At 37.4% G+C, this 23,357-nt stretch overlaps 1 protein-coding gene across 3 annotated transcripts in view; it reads left to right on the top strand.

Annotated features, from left to right (window-relative positions):
- ikbkb (inhibitor of nuclear factor kappa B kinase subunit beta) overlaps positions 1-23,357 on the top strand; it is an 84,655-nt gene that overhangs the window by 3,065 nt on the left and 58,233 nt on the right. Inside the window, exons 2-3 of one of the 3 annotated variants that reach the window (XM_061928948.1) lie at positions 6,523-6,644; positions 22,557-22,651. In XM_061928948.1, coding sequence (XP_061784932.1) covers positions 6,540-6,644; positions 22,557-22,651 — 200 coding nt within the window. In that variant the 5' untranslated portion in view covers positions 6,523-6,539. The remainder of the gene's footprint in view (positions 1-6,522; positions 6,645-22,556; positions 22,652-23,357) is intronic. The other 2 variants (XM_061928950.1, XM_061928949.1) reach the window with 2 other exon arrangements.

The raw sequence follows: 23,357 nt of genomic DNA, 5'->3' as shown, positions 1-23,357 counted from the left end.
CATTTTTTTACATTTCCCTTTCCCACTTCAGAGCATTTACTAATACATACAGTCGTGGTCAAAAGTTGTAAAGAACATAATGTCATGGCTGTCTTGAGTTTCCAATAACTTCTGCAACTCTTATTTTTTTGTGATAGAGTGATTGGAGCACATACTTGTTGGTCACAACAAACATTCATGAAGTGTAATTCTTTTATGAATTTATTATGGGTCTACTGAAAATGTGACCAAATCTGCTGCGTCAAAAGTATACATACAGCAATGTTAATATTTGCTTACATGTCCCTTGGCAAGTTTCATTGCAATAAGGCGCTTTTTGTAGCCATCCACAAACTTCTGGCAAGCTTCTGGTTGAATTTTTGACCACTCTTCTTGACAAAATTGGTGCAGTTCAGCTACATTTGTTGGTTTTCTGACATGGACTTTTTCTTCAGCATTGTCCACACGTTTAAGTCAGGACTTTGGGAAGGCCATTCTAAAACCTTGATTCTAGTCTGATTTAGCCATTCCTTTACCACTTTTGACTTGTGTTTGGGGTCATTGTCCTGTTGGAACACCCAACTGCGCCCAAGACCCAACCTCCGGGCTGATGATTTTAGGTTGTCCTGAAGAATTTGGAGGTAATCCTCCTTTTTCATCGTCCCATTTACTCTTTGTAAAGCACCTGTTCTATTGGCAGCAAAACAGGCCCAGAGCATAATACTACCACCACTATGCTTGATGGTAGGCCTGGTGTTCCTGGGATTAAAGGCCTGACCTTTTCACCTCCAAACATATTGCTGGGTATTGTGGCCAAACAGCTAGATTTTTGTTTCATCCGACCACATAACTTTCCTCCAGAATGTCTTATCTTTGTCCATGTAATGTCAGATGAAACAAAAATGTAGCTGTTTGGCCACAATACAGGAGTTCTTGTACTAGATAATTATGTCAGTCAACGTTAACATATTGAGATAAATGATAAATGGGTTGTACTTGTATAGCGCTTTTCTACCTTCAAGGTACTCAAAGCGCTTTGACACTACTTCCACATTTACCCATTCACACACACATTCACACACTGATGGAGGGAGCTGCCATGCAAGGCGCTAACCAACACCCATCAGGAGCAAGGGTGAAGTGTCTTGCTCAGGACACAACGGACATGACGAGGTTGGTACTAGGTGGGGATTGAACCAGGGACCCTCGGGTCGCGCAAGGCCACTCTTCCACTGCGCCATCCCGAGATGAAGAATATCTCATTTTCAATAAGGTTTAAGGTGTTTCTCAAAATTTTTCTTCAGTGTACATCCATCCATTTTCTACCGCTTGTCTCTCTCGGGGTCGCGGTGGTGGCTGGAGCCTATCCCAGCTGTATTCGGTTGGAAGGCGGGGTACACAAGTTTTCCTTGTACTATTTAAGCACATTTAATTTGAACAGCCTCAGTCTTAGACTTAGACAAACTTTATTGATCCACTAGGGAAATTGTTCCACACAGTAGCTCAGTTTCTTTTTTTCTTTTTTTTTTTTTTTGTCCTGTCCAGCTTCTCAGGCAAATCATATAGTTGATGTAGATGCCCATATCGGCTGTTCAGATTTATTTTACAAAAGAGAAGTGTAGGATACTTCTCTTGTTGCTCAGTAGCTCAGTTTCAAAGGATGGAAAGGATAATGCAGGTATTAAGTAGACTAAAAATGTACCATAGCAGCAAAATAAAATATAACATATATGTAATATTTACATATTATATATACAGTATATAATATATACTGATATGTTATATTATTATATTATATTTTTATATAATACATACAATCTATAACAAATCACAATTACCATGTACAATATTACAGTATATGTAACAGCTGTAGCAAAAAGAAAAAAGAAAAGGGCAGCATAAAATAGAGAGTAGATCCAGCAAAAAATAGACATTATAAACAAAGAGAGGTAGCTAACATAGCGGTCAGGTAATAGACAAATATCATCTATTACTGTATGGCAAGTGATTATACAGCTGGATGGAGTGCGGAATGAAGGAGTTCTTGAATCGATTGAATCTTTAACTTATTTGCTTAATCCGTTCTATAATTCAATTCCACATAATGATTTACTTAAGGTCTTAAGTGTTGTACGTGCATACAAATGTTTTAGGTTAGTTTTTCCTCAAGGGATATATTTTTCTTGTTTTTTTTTTCTCGGTGTAAATTCTTGTGTAGCAGATTATAGTTTGTTTTGTACATAATTTTATGTTTTTTTATTGCGTTATTAGTTCACTTTTTAAATGAAATGTAATAAGGCAGTCACTCACAGATTTGCTCACTTGATGATGTAGTGTCGTTGGACATTTGTCCTCTCAGAAAAACGATGGAGAAAATCTAGATGATGCTCCAGAAGGGCAGAATTATTCTGTGTCTTTCTTATTGAATTAAATACATCAACATCACAAAGTACAACTTAAATATTATTTTTTAAAGATATTTAATATAATTGTGAATAAAACAGTATTATTTAAAAGTCCAGCCTATTGTTTTAATTCATTTTAAATACTCCCTCAGGTCTACAATTTAGCAGTTGATTTTTTTTCCTCCAAATTCTGTTGTAAATGGTTGTACTCTAAAATGTACATGTAAATATTATGTGGAATATCATTTAAAATAGCTGAATGTATTCCCCAATAATTTAATTTTGCAACTAATGCAAAAAATGACTCACCACAGCGTTAGTTTCAGCACATTCTTTATTCATTTATACAAGTCAAAATATTTGACAATACAATAAGACATGAGTCAACCTATTTACATCTAAAAATAGAAAGAAAAATATGTAAGGCTTTAAAAAAAAAAGTTGAAAAAAGCTACGTGCATGAAGTTGTCTGCACAGCCAGGATTTTAGACTCTCTCTCTCGAGGAAACAAGAGGAAGAACCGCACAGAGCTCGCTCAACGTTACGTTAGTCAAAGTCTTGTATTTTAACACAAATTTAGGTTACTCGTATCACGCCAATCTTTACATGTCTGATGTTAAATGTTTTAAATGAATAAATACAGCTGTACTTACATTTAAAAGTTACTTTTTTTCTCTCCGCGTAGAAATATAACAAATTATTGTTCCAGAGTTTCGCCAAATATCACCAAACATGGATAATTTTAAAACATATTCAATTTCTGTTCACTTATACTGCATCCTCAAAGTATCGCTAGGTTAACTCAAATATATCGTATAACTTTTAAACTTGATTTAGACACCCTTGGTCCTCCTGTCATCTTCTACAGTGTTTTACCTGCAAGCCTAAGTCTAGTAAAACTGCTTCCAGGTAAACCTGTTGTAACGCCAACCCACAGGCACCCACCCATCAGGTAAAATCACTGCCATTACATTTGACACTGTAAAAAAAGAGAAGTGAATGTGAAAAAGGAAAAGTTGAAAATAAAAACACGTGAGACACACACAAAAAACAAGTGTACAACAATATGAATATTGGCATCGAAAACATGTCATGATACAAAAACATAAAAATATTGTATTTTTTCAATGTTTGTATTTATTTGTTGCCAAACTTGTTTTGGTGCCAATGCAACTTTTTCTACAATGCCATTTTTCCCCAATACCATATCTTACTGGTAGTGTTTTGGCCCCATAAAATATATCTAAGTCATGTATGTTACAGATTAAAAATATTTGATATTTAGTAATATGTAAAATTATAAACAATGCTACGGTATCTACGGTAGAGTCTTATTGTGATCGGGTGGCAATTATGAATTTATCATACCTAGGGATGGGAATTGAGAAGATTTTTCCGGTTCCAATTCCACTTTTGATTCTGCTTAACAATTCAGTTCTTTAACGGTTTTGTTATCAATTCTTATTTAGGAAAAAAAGAGAACAAAAGGGTAGACTAGCATCAATTTAGTTTAGTTTAGAGCTAACATGACCTTACAAAGCCAACAGTGAGGTTTTCAGAGGCACATAGCATAGAAAAAATATTACTTTTGAAAATAAATATAATAAATAAATACATGTTATTCTGTAAAGCTTAACAAAATAAAACATAAGAGGAAATTACAGAAGAATGTAACATTTATATTAAGCTTTTTAATATGTTTAATAATCTTTTGTCATCTCCATATAAAATATATTAGTAAAACTCAAAATATTAGATAGATAGATAGATAGATAGCGCCGCAGTGTCGGGCGAGCGTGCGGCAAGTGCACACTCTTTTAGTCAATTACTGCGTGAGGAGTATACACACACACACACACACACACACACACGCAGTCCGGCCCCCGGCCCAATTTTTTTAACCCAATGCGGTCCCCGGGTCAAAAAGTTTGGGGACCCCTGGGTTAAAGCATATTCCACTGCTGGTAATGGTATGATTATGGATGGGAATCGAGAACTGGTTCTTGTTCAGAACCGGTTCTCAGTTGAATATTAGATAGATAGATAGATAGATAGATAGATAGATGGATAGATAGATAGATAGATGGATGGATGGATGGATGGATGATAGATAGATAGATAGATAGATAGATAGATAGATAGATAGATAGATAGATAGATAGATAGATAGATAGTACTTCAGTGATTCCTTCAGGAGAGTTCTCATTCAGGAAAATAAAAATTCCAGCACCAGTGTACAGAATTGAGATCGAATTTAAAAAGTAAATAATGGGGGTATGAATGGAAAAAAATAGAAAAAGCAACAATAAGAATAACAATATAACAGTACAAATAAGAATATAACAAGAGAAACTATGCAGTAGTGACCATGTAATGAAAATGTATTCCACTGTTAATCTCACTGTTACAATGGTTTATTCAGATTTACAAGATAAAACTATCATATACATAAAATGCAACACAATATATGTCAAGCCTTTTCTTTTATTTTGATGATTATGGCTTAAAGTTTACGAAAACCTTGAATTGAAAATCTCAGAAAATGTGGTGTGGGGTCTTCAAAAACGGTAAGCCATGATCATCAACATTATAACAAATACAAGCTTGAAATATCTCAACTTGCATGTAATAAGGTAATATCACATATTAGTTTCACATTTGAAGTTAAACTTCTTACATGAATGCACTTTTACACAATATTCAAATTTTATGAGTTTCACCTGTGTAATGGAAATGACTGAGTGAACATGGGGTTGCAGGAAAACATGCTACTTTTTTCCGACTACAATTGAACATTCACTTCTTGAAAATCAGTAGCACTGTGGCAAATTGGTGCGAGCTTTAAACCACGAACGTACTCACTTCCCTGCCGCTATAGCGCTGGGCGGCAGATAAGAAATGGAGCCAGTACTTACTGCCCGCCTTCGGAGCCAGTGACAATATGTCTCTTGTCTTGCTCATCTAAATGAGAAGGCATTCATTTCAATTTAATAAGTAAAATCAATAACATAATAGGCGGTGAATTAGTACCTGTTGTATTTACGGCAGATTGTTGCTGCTACTGGAATGAGATCGACGTGGTTAAAAAATGCGGCATTCATTTATAGTTGTTGCTTGCTTGGTGTTCAAATGTTTCAGCATATTGCTCATATGTCCTCCTCTTGATGAAGTAGCAACCTTGCAGTTATTAGTCGCGCTGTTTATATCGTAAAATGTAGTCGACTTGAGATTGTTTGTTCCGCCTGGGCATCGTCATTTTGCTTTCTGACGTCACTACGTACGTTGCGTAACGACGTCATTCCAGACCGCTGGCATTGATAAGGGAATCGTCTGAAAAATTGGCAAGCGATTCCAAGGAATTGATCAACTGAGAACCGGTTCTGAACAAGAACCAGTTTTCGATTCCCATCCATAATCATACCATTACCAGCAGTGGAATATGCTTTAACCCAGGGGTCCCCAAACTTTTTGACCCAGGGACCGCATTGGGTTAAAAAAATTGGGCCGGGGGCCGGACTGCGTGTGTGTGTGTGTGTGTGTATACTCCTCACGCACTAATTGACTAGCGCGATTATGTCACGTTATCGATGGGAAAATGCATTTTTTGACAATATGATTTGCCTGAGCGGCCAGGAGAGTAACAAGCGTTAGAAAATAGATTAGAAAGGACAAATTAAAAAAAACTTGAGACTTCCCGCGGGTCGGACTTTGGACGCTGGCAGGCCGTATTCGGCCCGCGGGCCGTATCTTGGGGACCCCTGCTTTAACCCATTAACCCTCAGGTGTTTAAAGCAGTGGTTGTCAAACTTTCTTCACCAAATACCACCTCAGAAAACAGGTGGCTCTTCAAGTACCATCATAATGACCAACATACAGTAGTATAGTAGGCCTAAGTTTTCATTAAAAAAAAGGGCAGAGGTTTTATTTAAAAATTATATTTAATCATTGGCAACAATAAATTGGCCCTAGTGTGTGAATGTTGTCTGTCTATCTGTGTTGGCCCACCGATAGACAGACAACACTGTACTTTAATCAAGGGATTCTTTGGCATACCGGTAGGTAGAGCTCGCGTACCAGTCTAAATTATGTCATGTGACAGAGTACAACTCACAGGGTTTGTTTGCATGGTCGAATCTAGGAGCTGCCGGAGACGCCATGAACCGCATCCCCCTGCAGCAGCCGCAGAGCTGTGGGTCCTGGGAGCTGAAGGAGGGTCTGGGGACCGGGGGCTTTGGAAATGTCACCAGGTGGCAAAATAAGGTTTGACAGCAACATACTGCAGCATGTCTACTTTGTTTCTTATACTGTTCATTATTTACTTGTACTGTATATTGCACACACTGGCTACAACAATTTGTACCTGTTTTTGTGTATTTGGGATCTGTCAATAGACTCCATATGGAAGCGCACATTTTTTTTCCAGAATAAATAGCTGCCAAATACGCAATCTGGATCAGATTTGATTTGATCTAGATTGACACACAGTGAATATTAGACTTAGACTTAGACTTCCTTTTATTGTCATTAAAATTTGAACTTTACAGTACAGATAAGAACAAAATGTTGTTGCATTAGCTCGTTGTAGCTAATGCAACGCAATTTCGTTCTTATTCGTTCTTATTAAATATTGCATAAATCATGAAATACATGATGGGATAAAAGTGATTCAACACTGATTTTCAGGTTTTTACATGTATACTGTAACTTGCAAATATACAATCTGCATCACATCGAGATGCCATTGAGTTCTAAACCGCAGTGTTTGGCCTTAAACACACATACTGTAGCTGGAGCATAATATAGGAAGACCCTCAAAATGGCGACTCCTGAACAGAAGGAGTTTTGTGTGCTTAAGTTTGCGAAAACAATTGCAATTGTCACGGTGCAGTGTGCATTTAGAACAGAATTTGGCATTGATCCACCCCATCGTGAAAGCATTCGACGGTGGGTTAAACAGTTTAAAGACACTGGCTGCTTGTGTAAAGGAAAGAGTCCTGTAAGACCTCGATGACATGAAAGATCGACTAACAGCAGCAATCAACAAGGTGGATCGCGACATCCTGGGCCCTACAGGTCTGTTTCACAGGTTTCCCGATCTTCAGGGGAGTTCATTGACGCGTCTGTGGCTGTCACATATGTATAGGGTACATTACATGGGGGCGTGGCAATTGCTTCAGGTGTTACACAGTAGTGCCCTGCCTTTGCACCGTCATGATGAGACCAGTTTGTTGCGTGTATTGTCTCTGAGTGTGTTTTTTCCTGACCTAAGGAATATTCCTCTCTACTCCGGTATTGAGCACTGTTTAACCGATAAATATACATATACTGTATACATCAGTGACGTGCAGTCACTAGAGGCAGGTGAGGCGGGGCCTCACCTGCCATCATGGAAAGAAAAAAAATGTAAAAAGAAAAACAATTAATTAAATTGTTATATGTATGGAGTGATTATACTATAAAGTTATTTTCCATTTAACTTCACCAATTTTTGATTATTTTTTATTCAAAATCGCTGAATTTTCACATTTGCCGTTCAAATACTGAGAAGAGACGGTGCGGTGAACAGCAGCCAGTTGAGGCACGTCACTCAGTGCCTCAACATGGACGGACTCGGCTAACTGCTGGCCTGCTGTGCAGTGAGACTGTATTGCTATATGAATTATATTATACATTTCCATAGTTTAGTTAGCTGAGGTATATAATGTACAGTGTATTTTGTCAACAACTGTATGTGTGTAACGTATTTCTTGTGCTGAGCGATCATAAAACGGCTGCAAAAGATGCACTGGCTGAGGCTCCAGTAGCCCCGCCTCCTGCACCCCGCCGTAGAATTGTTATATCAACTAAAGCCCACACTTAAACTTTCCACGTGCAAGATTGAATCTATTTAAAAAAGTTATTTCATAAGAAGCCAAAAAGTGCAAAAACAATAATGTTCGTGTTGGAGGAGTTGTGAATGACTGCAGGGCCACAACATTAGGTACACCTGCAGACTGCAGGTGTATCTAATTCACAACTCCTCCAACATGAACATTATTGTTTTTGCACTTTTTGGCTTCTTATTAAATAACTTTTGTAACCTATGTTTATGGGCTTTCCTATTTGTGATGTTAAGTTCCTGTTATGCGCTGTTATACAGTATATGCCTTGAGCTCTTATTTTGAAGGCGCCAAGAGCGGAAGTGATGACATGTTGTAGTGGAGCGGAGGTTTTTGAAAGAAGGTAAATAAAGTGATCCTCGTGTAAACTGGAGCCTCCGTGTTTGTTATTTTGTAGTTTCATATAGTATAGGCGACATTTATAAACCCTCGGTTACACTTTTTTAAATAGATTCAATCTTGCACGTGGAAAGTTTAAGTGAGGGCTTTAGTTGTGGACTTCATTTATAAGTAAAGGTAAGACCATAATAACGTTTTTTTTATTAAATGTGCTTTTTTGTGTGCTACAGTTAGTTAAAGTACCAATGATTGTCACACACACACTAGGTTTAATGAAATTTGTCCTCTGCATTTGACCCATCCCCTTGTCCACCCCCTGGGAGGTGAGGGGAGCAGTGGGAAGCAGCGGCGCCGCGCCCGGGAATCATTTTTGGTGATTTAACCCCCAATTCCAACCCTTGATGTTGAGTGCCAAGCAGGGAAGAATGCTGGTATGAGCTTTTAAACATAACCCGTTAACTGCTGCCAATCAAATGGTGAATAAGATACTCTTTAGGGTTCATATGTTTGTAAATCTGACTGTGATGAAGTCAGTGCCTCACCAGCCATCAACCTCACCGCACGTCACTGGTATACATATATATATATATATATATATATATATATATATATATATATATATATGTCTTAATAAGGTTATCCAAAAAATAGTGCTCGATACCATAGTAGAGCGCAATATATGTATGTGTGGGAAAAAAATCACAAGACTATTTCATCTCTACAGGCCTGTTTCATGAGGGGGGGTTCCCTCAATCATCAGGAGATTTTAATGGGAGCATTCACATACCATGGTTTATATAGGGCACAGAGTGGGTGGGTACAGGCTGGCGTAGGGGCGTGGTGATTGGCTCATGTGTTACCTAGGAGGTGTTTCCGTCTGTGGCGGCATGCTGTTACAATTTCGCTGCGCTTGTTGAGGGATGACAGGTCTGGACGGTAAATAAATTTACCGTCCAGACCTGTCATCCCTCAACAAGCCATGAAGTTTAAAGCCACTGCAACAGCTGAGGACATCAATGGTGCGGTCAAGAATCCTGAACACAATAAATTTACCGTCCAGACCTGTCATCCCTCAACAAGCGCAGCGAAATTGTAACAGCATGCCGCCACAGACGGAAACACCTCCTAGGTAACACATGAGCCAATCACCACGCCCCTACGCCAGCCTGTACCCACCCACTCTGTGCCCTATATAAACCATGGTATGTGAATGCTCCCATTAAAATCTCCTGATGATTGAGGGAACCCCCCCTCATGAAACAGGCCTGTAGAGATGAAATAGTCTTGTGATTTTTTTCCCCACACATACATATATATATATATATATATATGTATGTATGTATGTATGTATGTATGTATGTATGTATGTATGTATATATATATATATATATATATATATATATATATATATTAGGGATCCAGGTTTTTGCACTTCCGATCCGATACCGATATTGTTTTTGCACTTCCGATCCGATACCGATACTGACCGATACCGATACTGACCGATACTGGCCTATCCGAGCATGTATTAAAGTTTAAAGTTATTTAGCCTACTTAGTTGTCAGAATCATGTTAAAAAGGGTTTTAGTACTCTTGATAACAACTAGCCAGCTGAATTAGGGGAGTTTGAATAATACACAATGGTTGGTAACAAGAAACTGACCTGTTTATTCAAGGATAAACACAAAATAGACAAAATTATACATGACAAACAGAAATGGCATCGTTGAACTAGGGCTGGGCGATATGGCCTTTTTTTAATATTGAGATATTTTAAGGCCATATTGCGATACACGATATATATCTCGATATTTTGCCTTAGCCTTGAATGAACACTTGATGCATATAATCACAGCAGTATGATGATTCTATATGTTTTGATTGATTGATTGAGACTTTTATTAGTACGTTGCACAGTGAAGTACATATCCTGTACAATTGACCACTAAATGGTAACACCCGAATACGTTTTTCAACTTGTTTAAGTCGGGGTCCACTTAAATTGATTCATGATACAGATATATACTATCAGATATATACTATCATCATAATACAGTCATCACACAAGATAATCTCAATGAATTATTTACATTATTTACAATCCGGGGTGTGGAGGGGGGCGCCGGATGTAAGTGTCAAAAAGACAGCCAAAAGAGTTTGATATGAGAATAAATCTAAAGTTAAAATATAGGGTAGAAATGCCCCCATTTGCAGGAAATGTAGTCTTGATTTTCAAAATTTTCTTTCAAGGCTTGCATGTCTACATTAAAACATTCTTCTTCATACTGCATTAATATATGCTACTTTTAAACTTCCATGCAGAGAAGGAAATCACAACTAAAAAAATCACTATTTTTTTCATACGGTGTTGATCTGGAAATGTTTGCCTCGGCATTTTGATGGTGTGGGCGTGTGGCACCGAATGGAGATAAGCGTCTCGACAGACGTTACAATATTTGAACAATGATGACGAAAACTGTTTTCTCTGTCGTGTCCGTATGTCGAAAATTGTTATGCGCTTATTTGTTTATTTGATTTTGTGCGTGACATAGATTTGCCGTGCGCATAGGACGCTTGAGCAGTGCGAGTGCGCAATTGCGCAGGCGCGCACCTTAGAGGAAACGTTGGTCACACGGCTGCACTAGCATCACAGCTAACGTTAGCCATGCTGCTACCTCTCTGCTGGGAGAGGACTTATACGTATGTGACGTATGACGTGACAGTATGTGACGTGTGTAAGAAGGTGCGCTTGCTGTCTGTGAGAGGGAGACACAGGAAAGAGTGAGAAGAGCCTGACGTGTAATGCCAGCAGCTAAAAGCAACTGCGTGAGAATCCACAGACCTGTGGATGTGTTGAAGGTGTGCTAGAAAATGCGGAACGGTAATTAGGGAGCAGCGGAAAAGTGGAATGTATTATTTAAATCGGTGCGTTGGAAAACACGGACCGGAGTTTTTTTTTAAACTGGATCTGAATCGGCATTTTCCCATGCCTTGCCGATACGCATTTTTTGGCAAATATCGGCGGCCGATCCGATCCAAATATCGGATCGGGACATCCCTAATATATATATATATATATATATATATATATATATATATATATATATATATATATATACACACATAGATTAATCAGGAAATTAATTTTGACCGCACATGATCCTTTTTGTGCCCCTGGAGTTGACACATATAAAATGTAACATTTCTAAGCAATAATACACAATAAATATAAATACATAAACATTTTATTCTATGACTATTCACTGTAGAACATACATTATAATAGCTGTTCTGCATTTAAAACAGGAGTTTTCTGGGATTGTTTTGGTGGTTCGAACAAGATGCATTTACATTGCTTAGAAGGAAAATTTGACCTTTTCTGCACATCGAAGTTCAGATTACTTTATCCTAAAAGTCTCCTAGTTGACGAAAACCGTGAAGAGGTTTAGCTCTTAAAGTGTTTGTAGTTGGACGCCAGCCCAGGAAGCTCTGCTCTTGTAGTGGATACAATTGAATGTAATCTTCATAGTGACATCACTCCTAGTCACAGGATGAGAGGATGATGTAGTGTACAGTACGGCAGTATGAACACACCTTCCTCTTCCTTTTATTATGACTGTGCTACACTGGCGTTAGTCATTATGAAATGTGTGTGTGTGTTTAGCATGTTGCACGATAAGAACACTTTAAACAGTTTGTACCGTTTGTAAATATTTAATGACATGGACACATAAAATGGGAAATACATTTGGTATCCTAAGTGCAGCTTGTTTTGGTTTGAATATGATGTGACTATTTGTCCTTTCTACGGATTATTTCAATTACCTTTTGTACCATAAATTACTTTTCTATTCCATTGCCTTAACCACTCGGCCACGACAACTAGGGGTGTAGGAAAAAAACGTTTTGGAAAAAAACATCGATTTATATTGTCAAATCGTTTTTTTCCCACACCCCTACATACATATATATATATATATATATATATATATATATATATATATATATATATATATATATATATATATATATATATATATATATATATGTATATATACAGTATATATATATATATATATATATATATATATACAGATATATATATATATATATATATATATATATATATATATATATATATATATATATATATATATATATATATATATATATATATAGGAGGCCACGGGGAAGACCCAGGACACGTTAGGAAGACTATCTCTCCAGGCTGGCCTGGGAACGCCTCGGGATCCCCCGGGAGGAGCTGAACGAAGTGACTGGGGAGAGGGAAGTCTGGGCTTCCCTGCTTAGGCTGCTGCCCCCGCGACCCGACCTCGGATAAGCGGAAGAAGATGGATGGATGGATGGATGGATATATATATATGTATGTATGTATATGTATGTATATATATATATATATATATATATATATATATATATATATATATATATATACCCGATCTCGGATAAGCGGAAGAAGATGGATGGATGGATGGATATATATATATGTATGTATGTATATGTATATATTTATATATTTATATATATATATGTTTATATATATATATATATATATATATATATATATATAAATATATAAATAACATATTTATATATTTATATATTTATATATATATATATATATATATATATATATGTATATATATATATATATATATATATATATATATATACATATACATACATACATATATATATATCCATCCATCCATCCATCCATCTTCTTCCGCTTATCCGAGATCGGGTATATATATATATATATATATATATATATACATGTAAAAGCCAGTAAATTAGAATATTTTGAAAAACTTGATTTATTTCAGTAATTGCATTCAAAAGGTGTAACTTGTACATTATATTTATTCATTGCACACAGACTGATGCATTCAAATGTTTATTTCATTTAATTTTGATGAATTGAAGTGGCAACAAATGAAAATCCAAAATTCCGTGTGTCACAAAATTAGAATATTACTTAAGGCTAATACAAAAAAGGGATTTTTAGAAATGTTGGCCAACTGAAAAGTATGAAAATGAAAAATATGAGCATGTACAATACTCAATACTTGGTTGGAGCTCCTTTTGCCTCAATTACTGCGTTAATGCGGCGTGGCATGGAGTCGATGAGTTTCTGGCACTGCTCAGGTGTTATGAGAGCCCAGGTTGCTCTGATAGTGGCCTTCAACTCTTCTGCGTTTTTGGGTCTGGCATTCTGCATCTTCCTTTTCACAATACCCCACAGATTTTCTATGGGGCTAAGGTCAGGGGAGTTGGCGGGCCAATTTAGAACAGAAATACCATGGTCCGTAAACCAGGCACGGGTAGATTTTGCGCTGTGTGCAGGCGCCAAGTCCTGTTGGAACTTGAAATCTCCATCTCCATAGAGCAGGTCAGCAGCAGGAAGCATGAAGTGCTCTAAAACTTGCTGGTAGACGGCTGCGTTGACCCTGGATCTCAGGAAACAGAGTGGACCGACACCAGCAGATGACATGGCACCCCAAACCATCACTGATGGTGGAAACTTTACACTAGACTTCAGGCAACGTGGATCCTGTGCCTCTCCTGTCTTCCTCCAGACTCTGGGACCTCGATTTCCAAAGGAAATGCAAAATTTGCATGGTTGGGTGATGGTTTGGGGTGCCATGTCATCTGCTGGTGTGGGTCCACTCTGTTTCCTGAGATCCAGGGTCAACGCAGCCGTCTACCAGCAAGTTTTAGAACACTTCATGCTTCCTGCTGCTGACCTGCTCTATGGAGATGGAGATTTCAAGTTCCAACAGGACTTGGCGCCTGCACACAGCGCAAAATCTACCCGTGCCTGGTTTACGGACCACGGTATTTCTGTTCTAAATTGGCCCGTCAACTCCCCTGACCTTAGCCCCATAGAAAATCTGTGGGGTATTGTGAAAAGGAAGATGCAGAATGCCAGACCCAAAAACGCAGAAGAGTTGAAGGCCACTATCAGAGCAACCTGGGCTCTCATAACACCTGAGCAGTGCCAGAAACTCATCGACTCCATGCCACGCCGCATTAACGCAGTAATTGAGGCAAAAGGAGCTCCAACCAAGTATTGAGTATTGTACATGCTCATATTTTTCATTTTCATACTTTTCAGTTGGCCAACATTTCTAAAAATCCCTTTTTTGTATTAGCCTTAAGTAATATTCTAATTTTGTGACACACGGAATTTTGGATTTTCATTTGTTGCCACTTCAAATCATCAAAATTAAATGAAATAAACATTTGAATGCATCTGTCTGTGTGCAATGAATAAATATAATGTACAAGTTACACCTTTTGAATGCAATTACTGAAATAAATCAAGTTTTTCAAAATATTCTAATTTACTGGCTTTTACCTGTATGTATGTATGTATGTATGTATATATATATATATATATATATATATATATATATATATATATATATATATATATATATATATATATATATATAGGTATATGTGTGTGTGTTTGTGTATATAGTATGTATGTGGGTGTGTATAAATCAATATTTTTTTTTCAAAATCGATTTTTTCCTACACCTAACGACAACATAACTTTTACAATTTCCACATACCAATGTCACCAACTTCTGGCCTGGCATGCATATTACAGCTTGTGTTGATGGCCAGTAGGAAGAGGGGACGGTTTTGTCAAGACTGAAATCATTACATAAGACTTTTCAGAATTTTTTGTTAAGCAAAACATCATTGTCATAATATACACTTACAAACCCTGTTTCCATATGAGTTGGGAAATTGTGTTAGATGTAAATATAAACGGAATACAATGATTTGCAAATCCTTTTCAACCCATATTCAATTGAATGCACTACAAAGACAAGATATTTGATGTTCAAACTCATAAACTGGTACAGATGTGTAAGTTACCCATGCCTTGGGCACTAATGCACCCCCATACCATCACAGATGCTGGCTTTTGAACTTTGCGTCGATAACAGTCTGAATGGTTCTCTTCCCCTTTGGTCCGGATGACATGATGTTGAATATTTCCAAAAACAATTTGAAATGTGGACTCGTCAGACCACAGAACACTTTTCCACTTTGCATGAGTCCATCTTAGATGATCTCGGGCCCAGAGAAGCCGGCGGCGTTTCTGGATGTTGTTGATAAATGGCTTTCGCTTTGCATAGTAGAGCTTTAACTTTCACTTACAGATGTAGCGACGAACTGTATTTAGTGACAGTGGTTTTCTGAAGTGTTCCTGAGCCCATGTGGTGATATCCTTTAGAGATTGATGTCGGTTTTTGATACAGTGCCGTCTGAGGGATCGAAGGTCACGGTCATTCGATGTTGGTTTCCGGCCATGCCGCTTACGTGGAGTGATTTCTCCAGATTCTCTGAACCTTTTGATGATATTACGGACCATAGATGTTGAAATCCCTAAATTTCTTGCAATTGCACTTTGAGAAACTTTGTTCTTAAACTGTTTGACTATTTGCTCATGCAGTTGTGGACAAAGGGGTGAACCTCGCCCCATCCTTTCTTGTGAAAGACTGAGCATTTTTTGGGAAGCTGTTTTTATACCCAATCATGGCACCCACCTGGTCCCAATTAGCCTGCACACCTATGGGATGTTCCAAATAAGTGTTTGATGAGCATTCCTCAACTTTATCAGTATTTATTGCCACCTTTCCCAACTTCTTTGTCACGTGTTGCTGGCATCAAATTCTAAAGTTAATGATTATTTGCAAAAAAATGTTTATCAGATTGAACATCAAATATGTTGTCTTTGTAGCATATTCAACTGAATATGGGTTGAAAATGATTTGCAAATCATTGTATTCCGTTTATATTTACATTTAACACAATTTCCCAACTCATATGGAAACGGGATTTGTAGTTGAAAAACAAGCTCAATAACTTGTCTCGTCTCGACATAGCTTGCCCCAAAAGAAAGTCTTTATTGGCAGGACTCAAACCTGGTCGGGTATAACCTAATGAATATCGAGCCCATTACCTTAACCACTCAGCCACGACAACTTATCTTTAGCAATGTTCACATACTGATGTCGCCCACCTTTGGCTTTGCAATTATATTACAGGTTGTTTTTTTTACTGCGTTTTGCTGTTTTCAAGCATGCACGAGACATGTATTACTTTTTATTGGCATTTTAGAAGCAGACGTGCAGTACATCTACATTGACACCACTTTTTGTTTTCTTTTCTTTTTTTCTTGTTTTACCGCTGAAGGTGCCTGGAAGAGATGCTTCACTTACTTTGCTCAACACGCAAAAAATGCATACTTCAAGAAGTTTTTTTATCATATAAGAAATATTTTAATAATATCTTTGTGAAAAAACGAACGTCATTAAAAAAATTACTAAAAGAAACCAAAACCCTGATATAATGAAAATTGCAAAAGTCGTACCAATTTATAAGAATGGAGACGTACACCAGTTTACTAACTACAGACCAGTTTCATTACTTCCACAATTCTCCAAAATCTTGGAAAAATTATTCAATAGTCGATTAGATTTATTTATTAACAAAAGCTTGTGGAGAACCAATATGGATTCCGAGCAAATATCTCAACATCAATAGCATTAACCAAAATAACAGAGGAAATTACCAATGCAATAGATGGTAAAGAATGTGCGGCCACAGTATTCATGGACTTAACAAAAGCATTTGACACAATTAATCATGATATTTTAATACGAAAATTAGAACGATATGGCATCAGAGGTTTGGTATTGAATTGGGTAAGAAGTTATTTAACCAACAGGAAGCAATATGTGAAGATGGGTGAAAATATGTCAACACGGCTAGATATATCCTGTGGTGTACCCCAGGGATCAATACTGGGACCAAGATTGTTCAATCTTTATATAAACGACATTTGTAAGGTTACGAAGGACCTAAAGTTGGTTTTATTTGCGGACGACACAACTGCTTTCTGTTCAGGAGAGAGCACACAGAAGATAATACAAATAATAACAGAAGAAATTAACAAATTAAAAAGATGGTTTGACAAAAACAGACTATCTTTGAATCTCAGTAAAACTAAAATAATGCTATTTGGTAATAGTAGAAAAGAGCATCATACACAAATACAAATAGACGGAGTAGACATAGAAAGCGTAAAGAAACTAGATTTTTGGGAGTATTAATAGATGATCAAATGAACTGGAAATCTCATTTACAAAACATACAACATAAGGTGGCAAAAAACATTTCAATAATGAATAAAGCAAAATATGTCCTGGGCCATAAATCACTACATATTCTCTACTGCTCGCTAGTGTTACCATATCTGAGTTATTGTGCAGAAATATGGGGAAATAACTACAAATGTGCGCTACATTCGCTAACCGTGTTACAAAAAAGATCAGTTAGAATAATACATAATGTTGGATATAGAGAACACACAAACCCTTTAATTATTAAGTCAGAAATATTAAAGTTCGGTGATTTGGTAAAATTGCAAACAGCTAAAATGATGTACAAAGCAAACTATAACCTGCTACCAAAGAATGTACAACAATTCTTCTCAACTAAAGAGGAGAAATATAACCTTAGAGGAAAAAATAATTTAAAACATTTATATGCACGTACAACACTTAGAACCTTTAGCATATCAGTATGTGGAATTAAATTATGGAATGGATTAAGTAAAGAAGTTAAAAATTGTACTGATATGATTCAGTTTAAGAGGTTGTTCAAAATAATAGTGCTTACAGAGTACAAAAAACAAGAATTATGAGAAATACTTTCAACCTTATTGAAAATTAGATATTCTTCATCTCAGTATGTTAATGATGACTGAATTAATTAATTAATTACATATTACAAAACTGTTGTACACTAATTCATAGATGTTATTTTATTATATAAAAAGGTCAGTAAATGATTCTATATATTTGTAAACGCTTTGAAGTGGGAAAGGGGTAGGATTAAATAAGCTTTGCTTCTTCCTACTCCTTTTCGGGCATGATGTAAAATGAAATGATATGAAATTGTGTGATGTATTATGATGTAAGTGTGTTCATGTTCGAAATAAACTAAAAAGAAAGAAAGAAAGAAAGAAAGAAAACGCAGCTATTGAATTTGTTTAATCAGCCCTTTAGGTCCTCTAGCAGCTATAAAATAATAACATTATGTTGCTGAATTAGACGATATGTCTAATATTTTTAATTTCTGACCATTCTAATATGTAGACACACACATGTAGGACGGAGGATTCTCTGTCCATTGTGTGTTTGTGCAGCACGTTGTTAGTTTGCACGTCCTTCTCACAAGTGCTAAGTAAATGGCAAAATAGTGCTGGCAAAACGGTGATGAGTGTTGATAAATCATATGGAGCGTGCTTAATACTTATATGTGCATATTCTCCTCCCAGTATTGTGAATGTTTTGATGCATATTAATGAAAACAGGGTTTGCACGCTGTTTTTCGCTCACTTAACAGAGGCAATCTACTTTTCACACATTTAGTAGATCAGCTTTGTGTGCGCAAACCTTTAGCAAATCAGGCCATTAGTTTACAATAGAGGTCACACCAAGCTTGATCCGAGTTCTCGTCTTCACAGTCGTGTCCATCAGTTGCCCCAAAATAAGACTGTTTTCGGCAGGCCTCGAACAGTTATATTCTCATCTGCATCCTTTGCCCCAAAACAGGTTTGGTATCAGCAGGATTTGAACCTGCCTGGGTGGAACCCAATGGAATTCTAGTCCATCACCTTAACCACTCGGGCATGACAATGCACTTTGTAGTTTTCACATATTGATTTTGCCTCTCTGGCTTGGCATGCATATTACAGTTTGCTTTGTCCGTATAAAGAGTGGGTGTTTTTTGGCAAGACTGAAATCATCACATAAGACTTCTCAGAATTTTGTTGTACATCAATAGGTCATTGTCATAATATACACTTAGTTTACAAAAGAGCTCAGACTAACCTCTCGTCTTGACAGTCGTGTTCATCAGTTTCCCTAAAACAGAGATGTCATCAGCAGGACTCTAACCTGCGCAGGTAGAACCCAATGCATTTCTAGTCCATTGCTTTAACCACTCAGACACAACAACACACTCATTGCCTATTTCGCATACTGATGTTGCCCAACTTTGGCTTGGCATGCATAGTACAGATGTTTGTTTTTTTGACGGTCAGTATGTACGCAGAGGTTTTTTGAACTGGGAAGGTGTTTACAACATTGACGTCATTACATGACAAAACTTTCTGTATTGCAACAGATCATTGTTGTTCAAGTATGTTGTATCTACAATAGAGCTCAGACCAACCTCGACCCATAGTCTTATCTTGACAGACGTGTCCATCGGTTGCCCCAAAATAGGAATGTTTTCAGCAGGACTCGAACCTTCATGTTCTCGTTTCCATCGGTTGCCTCAAAACATAATTGTTATCGGCAGGACTCTAACCTGTGCGGATAGAACCCGATGGATTTCAAGTCTATCGCTTCATGGCCTTGTGGTTAGAGTGTCCGCCCTGAGATTGGTAGGTTGTGAGTTTAAACCCCGGCCGAGTCATACCAAAGACTATAAAAATGGGACCCATTACCTCCCTGCTTGACACTCGGCATCAAGGGTTGGAATTGGGGGTTAAATCACCAAAAATGATTCCTGAGTGCAGCCACCGCTGCTGCCCACTGCTCCCCTCACCTCCCAGGGAGTGAACAAGGGGTTGGCATGTATATTTCACCACACCTATGTAAATTTCACCACACCTAGTGTGTGTGTGACAATCATTGGTACTTTAACTTTAACTTTAACTTAACTTCTTAACCACTGGTTTCAATTTGTACACAATTTGATTGTGTTATGATAATCTAATATTTCATTAAAGTTTAAATTTTTTTGATCAGTATTCTTCTTTTTTGTACTTTGTAAACACTTTGAATTTGAACAGTTTCTTCCTTCCCAAACGTCGCCAACTACTGGCTTGGCATGTACATTACAAATTGTTTTAACGGAGAGGTTTTTGACAACATTAATGTCCATCCATCCATCCATCCATTTTCTACCGCTTGTCCCGTTCGGGGTCACATGGGTGCTGGAGCCTATTTCAGCTGCATTCGGGCGGAAGGCGGGGTACACCCTGGACAAGTCGCCACCTCATCACAGGGCCAACACAGAAAGACAGACAACATTCACACACTAGGGCCAATTTAGTGATGCCAATCAACCTATTCCCTGGTGCATGTCTTTGGAGGTGGGAGGAAGCCGGAGTACCCGGAGGGAACCCACGCAGTCACGGGGAGAACATGCAACCTCCACACAGAAAGATCCCGAGGGCAGGATCGAACCCAGGACCTTCGTATCGTGAGGCAGACACACTAACCCCTCTTCATTAATGTCATTACATATAATTTATTTAAAAAAGAAATGGTACTGCAATAAGTCAGTCATAATATAAACTTGTTTACAATAAAGTTCAGACCAACCTCGACCCAAGTTCTCGTCTCGACAGTCATGTCCATCGTTGGCCACAGAAAATGTAGTTTCAGGCAGGACTTAAACCTGTGTAGGTCAAACCCAACGGTTTTATTGTTCATCACACTAACTACTCAGCCACGACAACACACCTATTACATATTAACGTCGCCCACTTTTGACCTGGCATGCATATTACAGTTTGTTTTGGCGGTCCATTTGAAAGGGGAGGGTTTTGACAAGACAGACTTTTACAGAAGACTTATCAGAATTTGTTGTATACAGCAAACGGTCATTTTCATAATACTGTAGGTTTGTGTGTACTAAGACACGTTAAGTGAACAGAATAAGGTGTGCAATCCATTTAGCATCTCTGTCTTCATTAATATGCAAAATATATGCTGATCATCAAAACAGCCACAATACTGGGAGGGGAAGATGCAATTATGATTAATTAGCACGAGCAATGGGATTTATCAACACTCATCACCGTTTTGCGAGCACTATTTTGCGTTTTATTTAGCATGTGTCCGAAGCACGTGCAAACTGACAGTTCCACACACGGCTTGCAGGATCGGTGCTTGCGCTGCAAAGACCGATGATGGACAGACGAGAATCCCCCATCCTTTGTGTGTGTGGCAACATTTTGGATGGTCAGAAATAAAAAAATATTAGACGTATCATACTTCAGTAATTTATTTTCATAATTTAATAGTTGCTGGATGACTCATGGGGCTGATTAAAATGAATTCGATTGATGCGCTTCTTTATTGTCATTGTCCATCAACCTACAAATTCTGATGTTGCCCACTACTATCCTGGCATGCTTATTACAGTTTGTTTTGATAGTCGGTATGAACAAGGATGGTTTTTACTACAAAGTTTGTAGATTGATGTTATTACGTTTTGTATTGCAACTGATCATTACTGATTGTATATTGTAACACATGCAAAGCTGATTCTTAATCAAGCAATATTACTGGTTAGTAACATTCCCCAAACCGATTTTTGTACAATCTTTTCCACAACTAGTCACATTTAAGTATCACCGCACCTCAGGAAGTACAAAAAGGCATTTGACAAGCCAAGGGCTTACTGAGTACCCAAAGGGGGCACTCCTGATGATTAAACTTCCTTCTTCCCGTATTGATGACAATGCCTCAGGTTATTATTAGGATTTAGATCGGGTTACGGGAAGCAGGTCCACGGTGACGGCGTGAAACCCGGAATGAGATATGTCCACTTGTGTGGCTCATCACCTCTTTGACAGACTGTAAACTACGGTACATATAGACTATGTCCTTGGTCCTCTGCAGGATATCATATTTGTCTGATGAATGTTCAGTATATAAATTACATATATGTCTATTAATCATCCGTGGCTTATTGCTTCTTTTATTATTAATACATGAGCCAAATCGGTTTGACAAGCCTTTTATTCATGGCAGCTCGTACTTGTCTTGTCCGTTTCCCTTTGAAAATGACAGTTTTTACAAAAAAAATATTTGTGTGCTTTTAGGATACGGACGAGCAGATTGCTATTAAACAGTGCCGCCAGGAGCTGAGTGAGCGAAACAAGGAGCGATGGTGTCTGGAGATACAAATCATGAAGAGGTCAGTCAGTCATTTAAAAAGTTAATGATTCACTGTATTCACTTGTACTCTTCTAAGCTCTCAAATGCATGTTTATATTATAGTGCTAGTGTCATCAAACAAAGGCATTTCATCATCCTGTACTAGTGTCTGGTAGATGGATAGAGATAGGCTCAACTAGACAACTGTAGTTTTCCTTAGAAGAAAATCGAAAAAAGACTGATCTTGAGATTTATACAAGCAAGCAGAAGAACAACCTTGGCTTTTCTTCCAGTGACCTGAAGAGATGTAGCCGCGACACAAAGATATTCTGGAAAACAGATGTCACAAAAGTTTTTTAGCAATTTAACAAACAAAAGAGGAGGAGTTCTGTTGCTAATTCCAAGATACCGTAATGCTGATCAATGAAGCAGAGTCATTCAATATATATGATATAATGTACCAGTTGCTATTTCATTGAAACTGAAAACATAATTTAGGAAAAAGTAATAATTTAGTTTTTGATCTTTGGTCTTAAAAAATAATTTGTATACATCTTATACTGTATACAGGATCGTCTTATATTCTGTTCAATTTACTATTTTGGGTGTTTCTCCGATACCAGGGTCGAAATTGGTATTGGTATTCATATTATGATTTGTGTTATTGAGTTAGGCTTCTTATTTATGTTGACTTATCAGAATCCACCGCTTGCCACAATATGGTCATCAATACAGTTTTTTTTTTC

The sequence above is a fragment of the Nerophis lumbriciformis genome, linkage group LG33 (genome assembly GCF_033978685.3).
Source record: "Nerophis lumbriciformis linkage group LG33, RoL_Nlum_v2.1, whole genome shotgun sequence".
NCBI classification, from domain to species: Eukaryota; Metazoa; Chordata; class Actinopteri; order Syngnathiformes; family Syngnathidae; genus Nerophis; species Nerophis lumbriciformis.
This window is presented reverse-complemented; position numbering and strand designations above follow the sequence as displayed.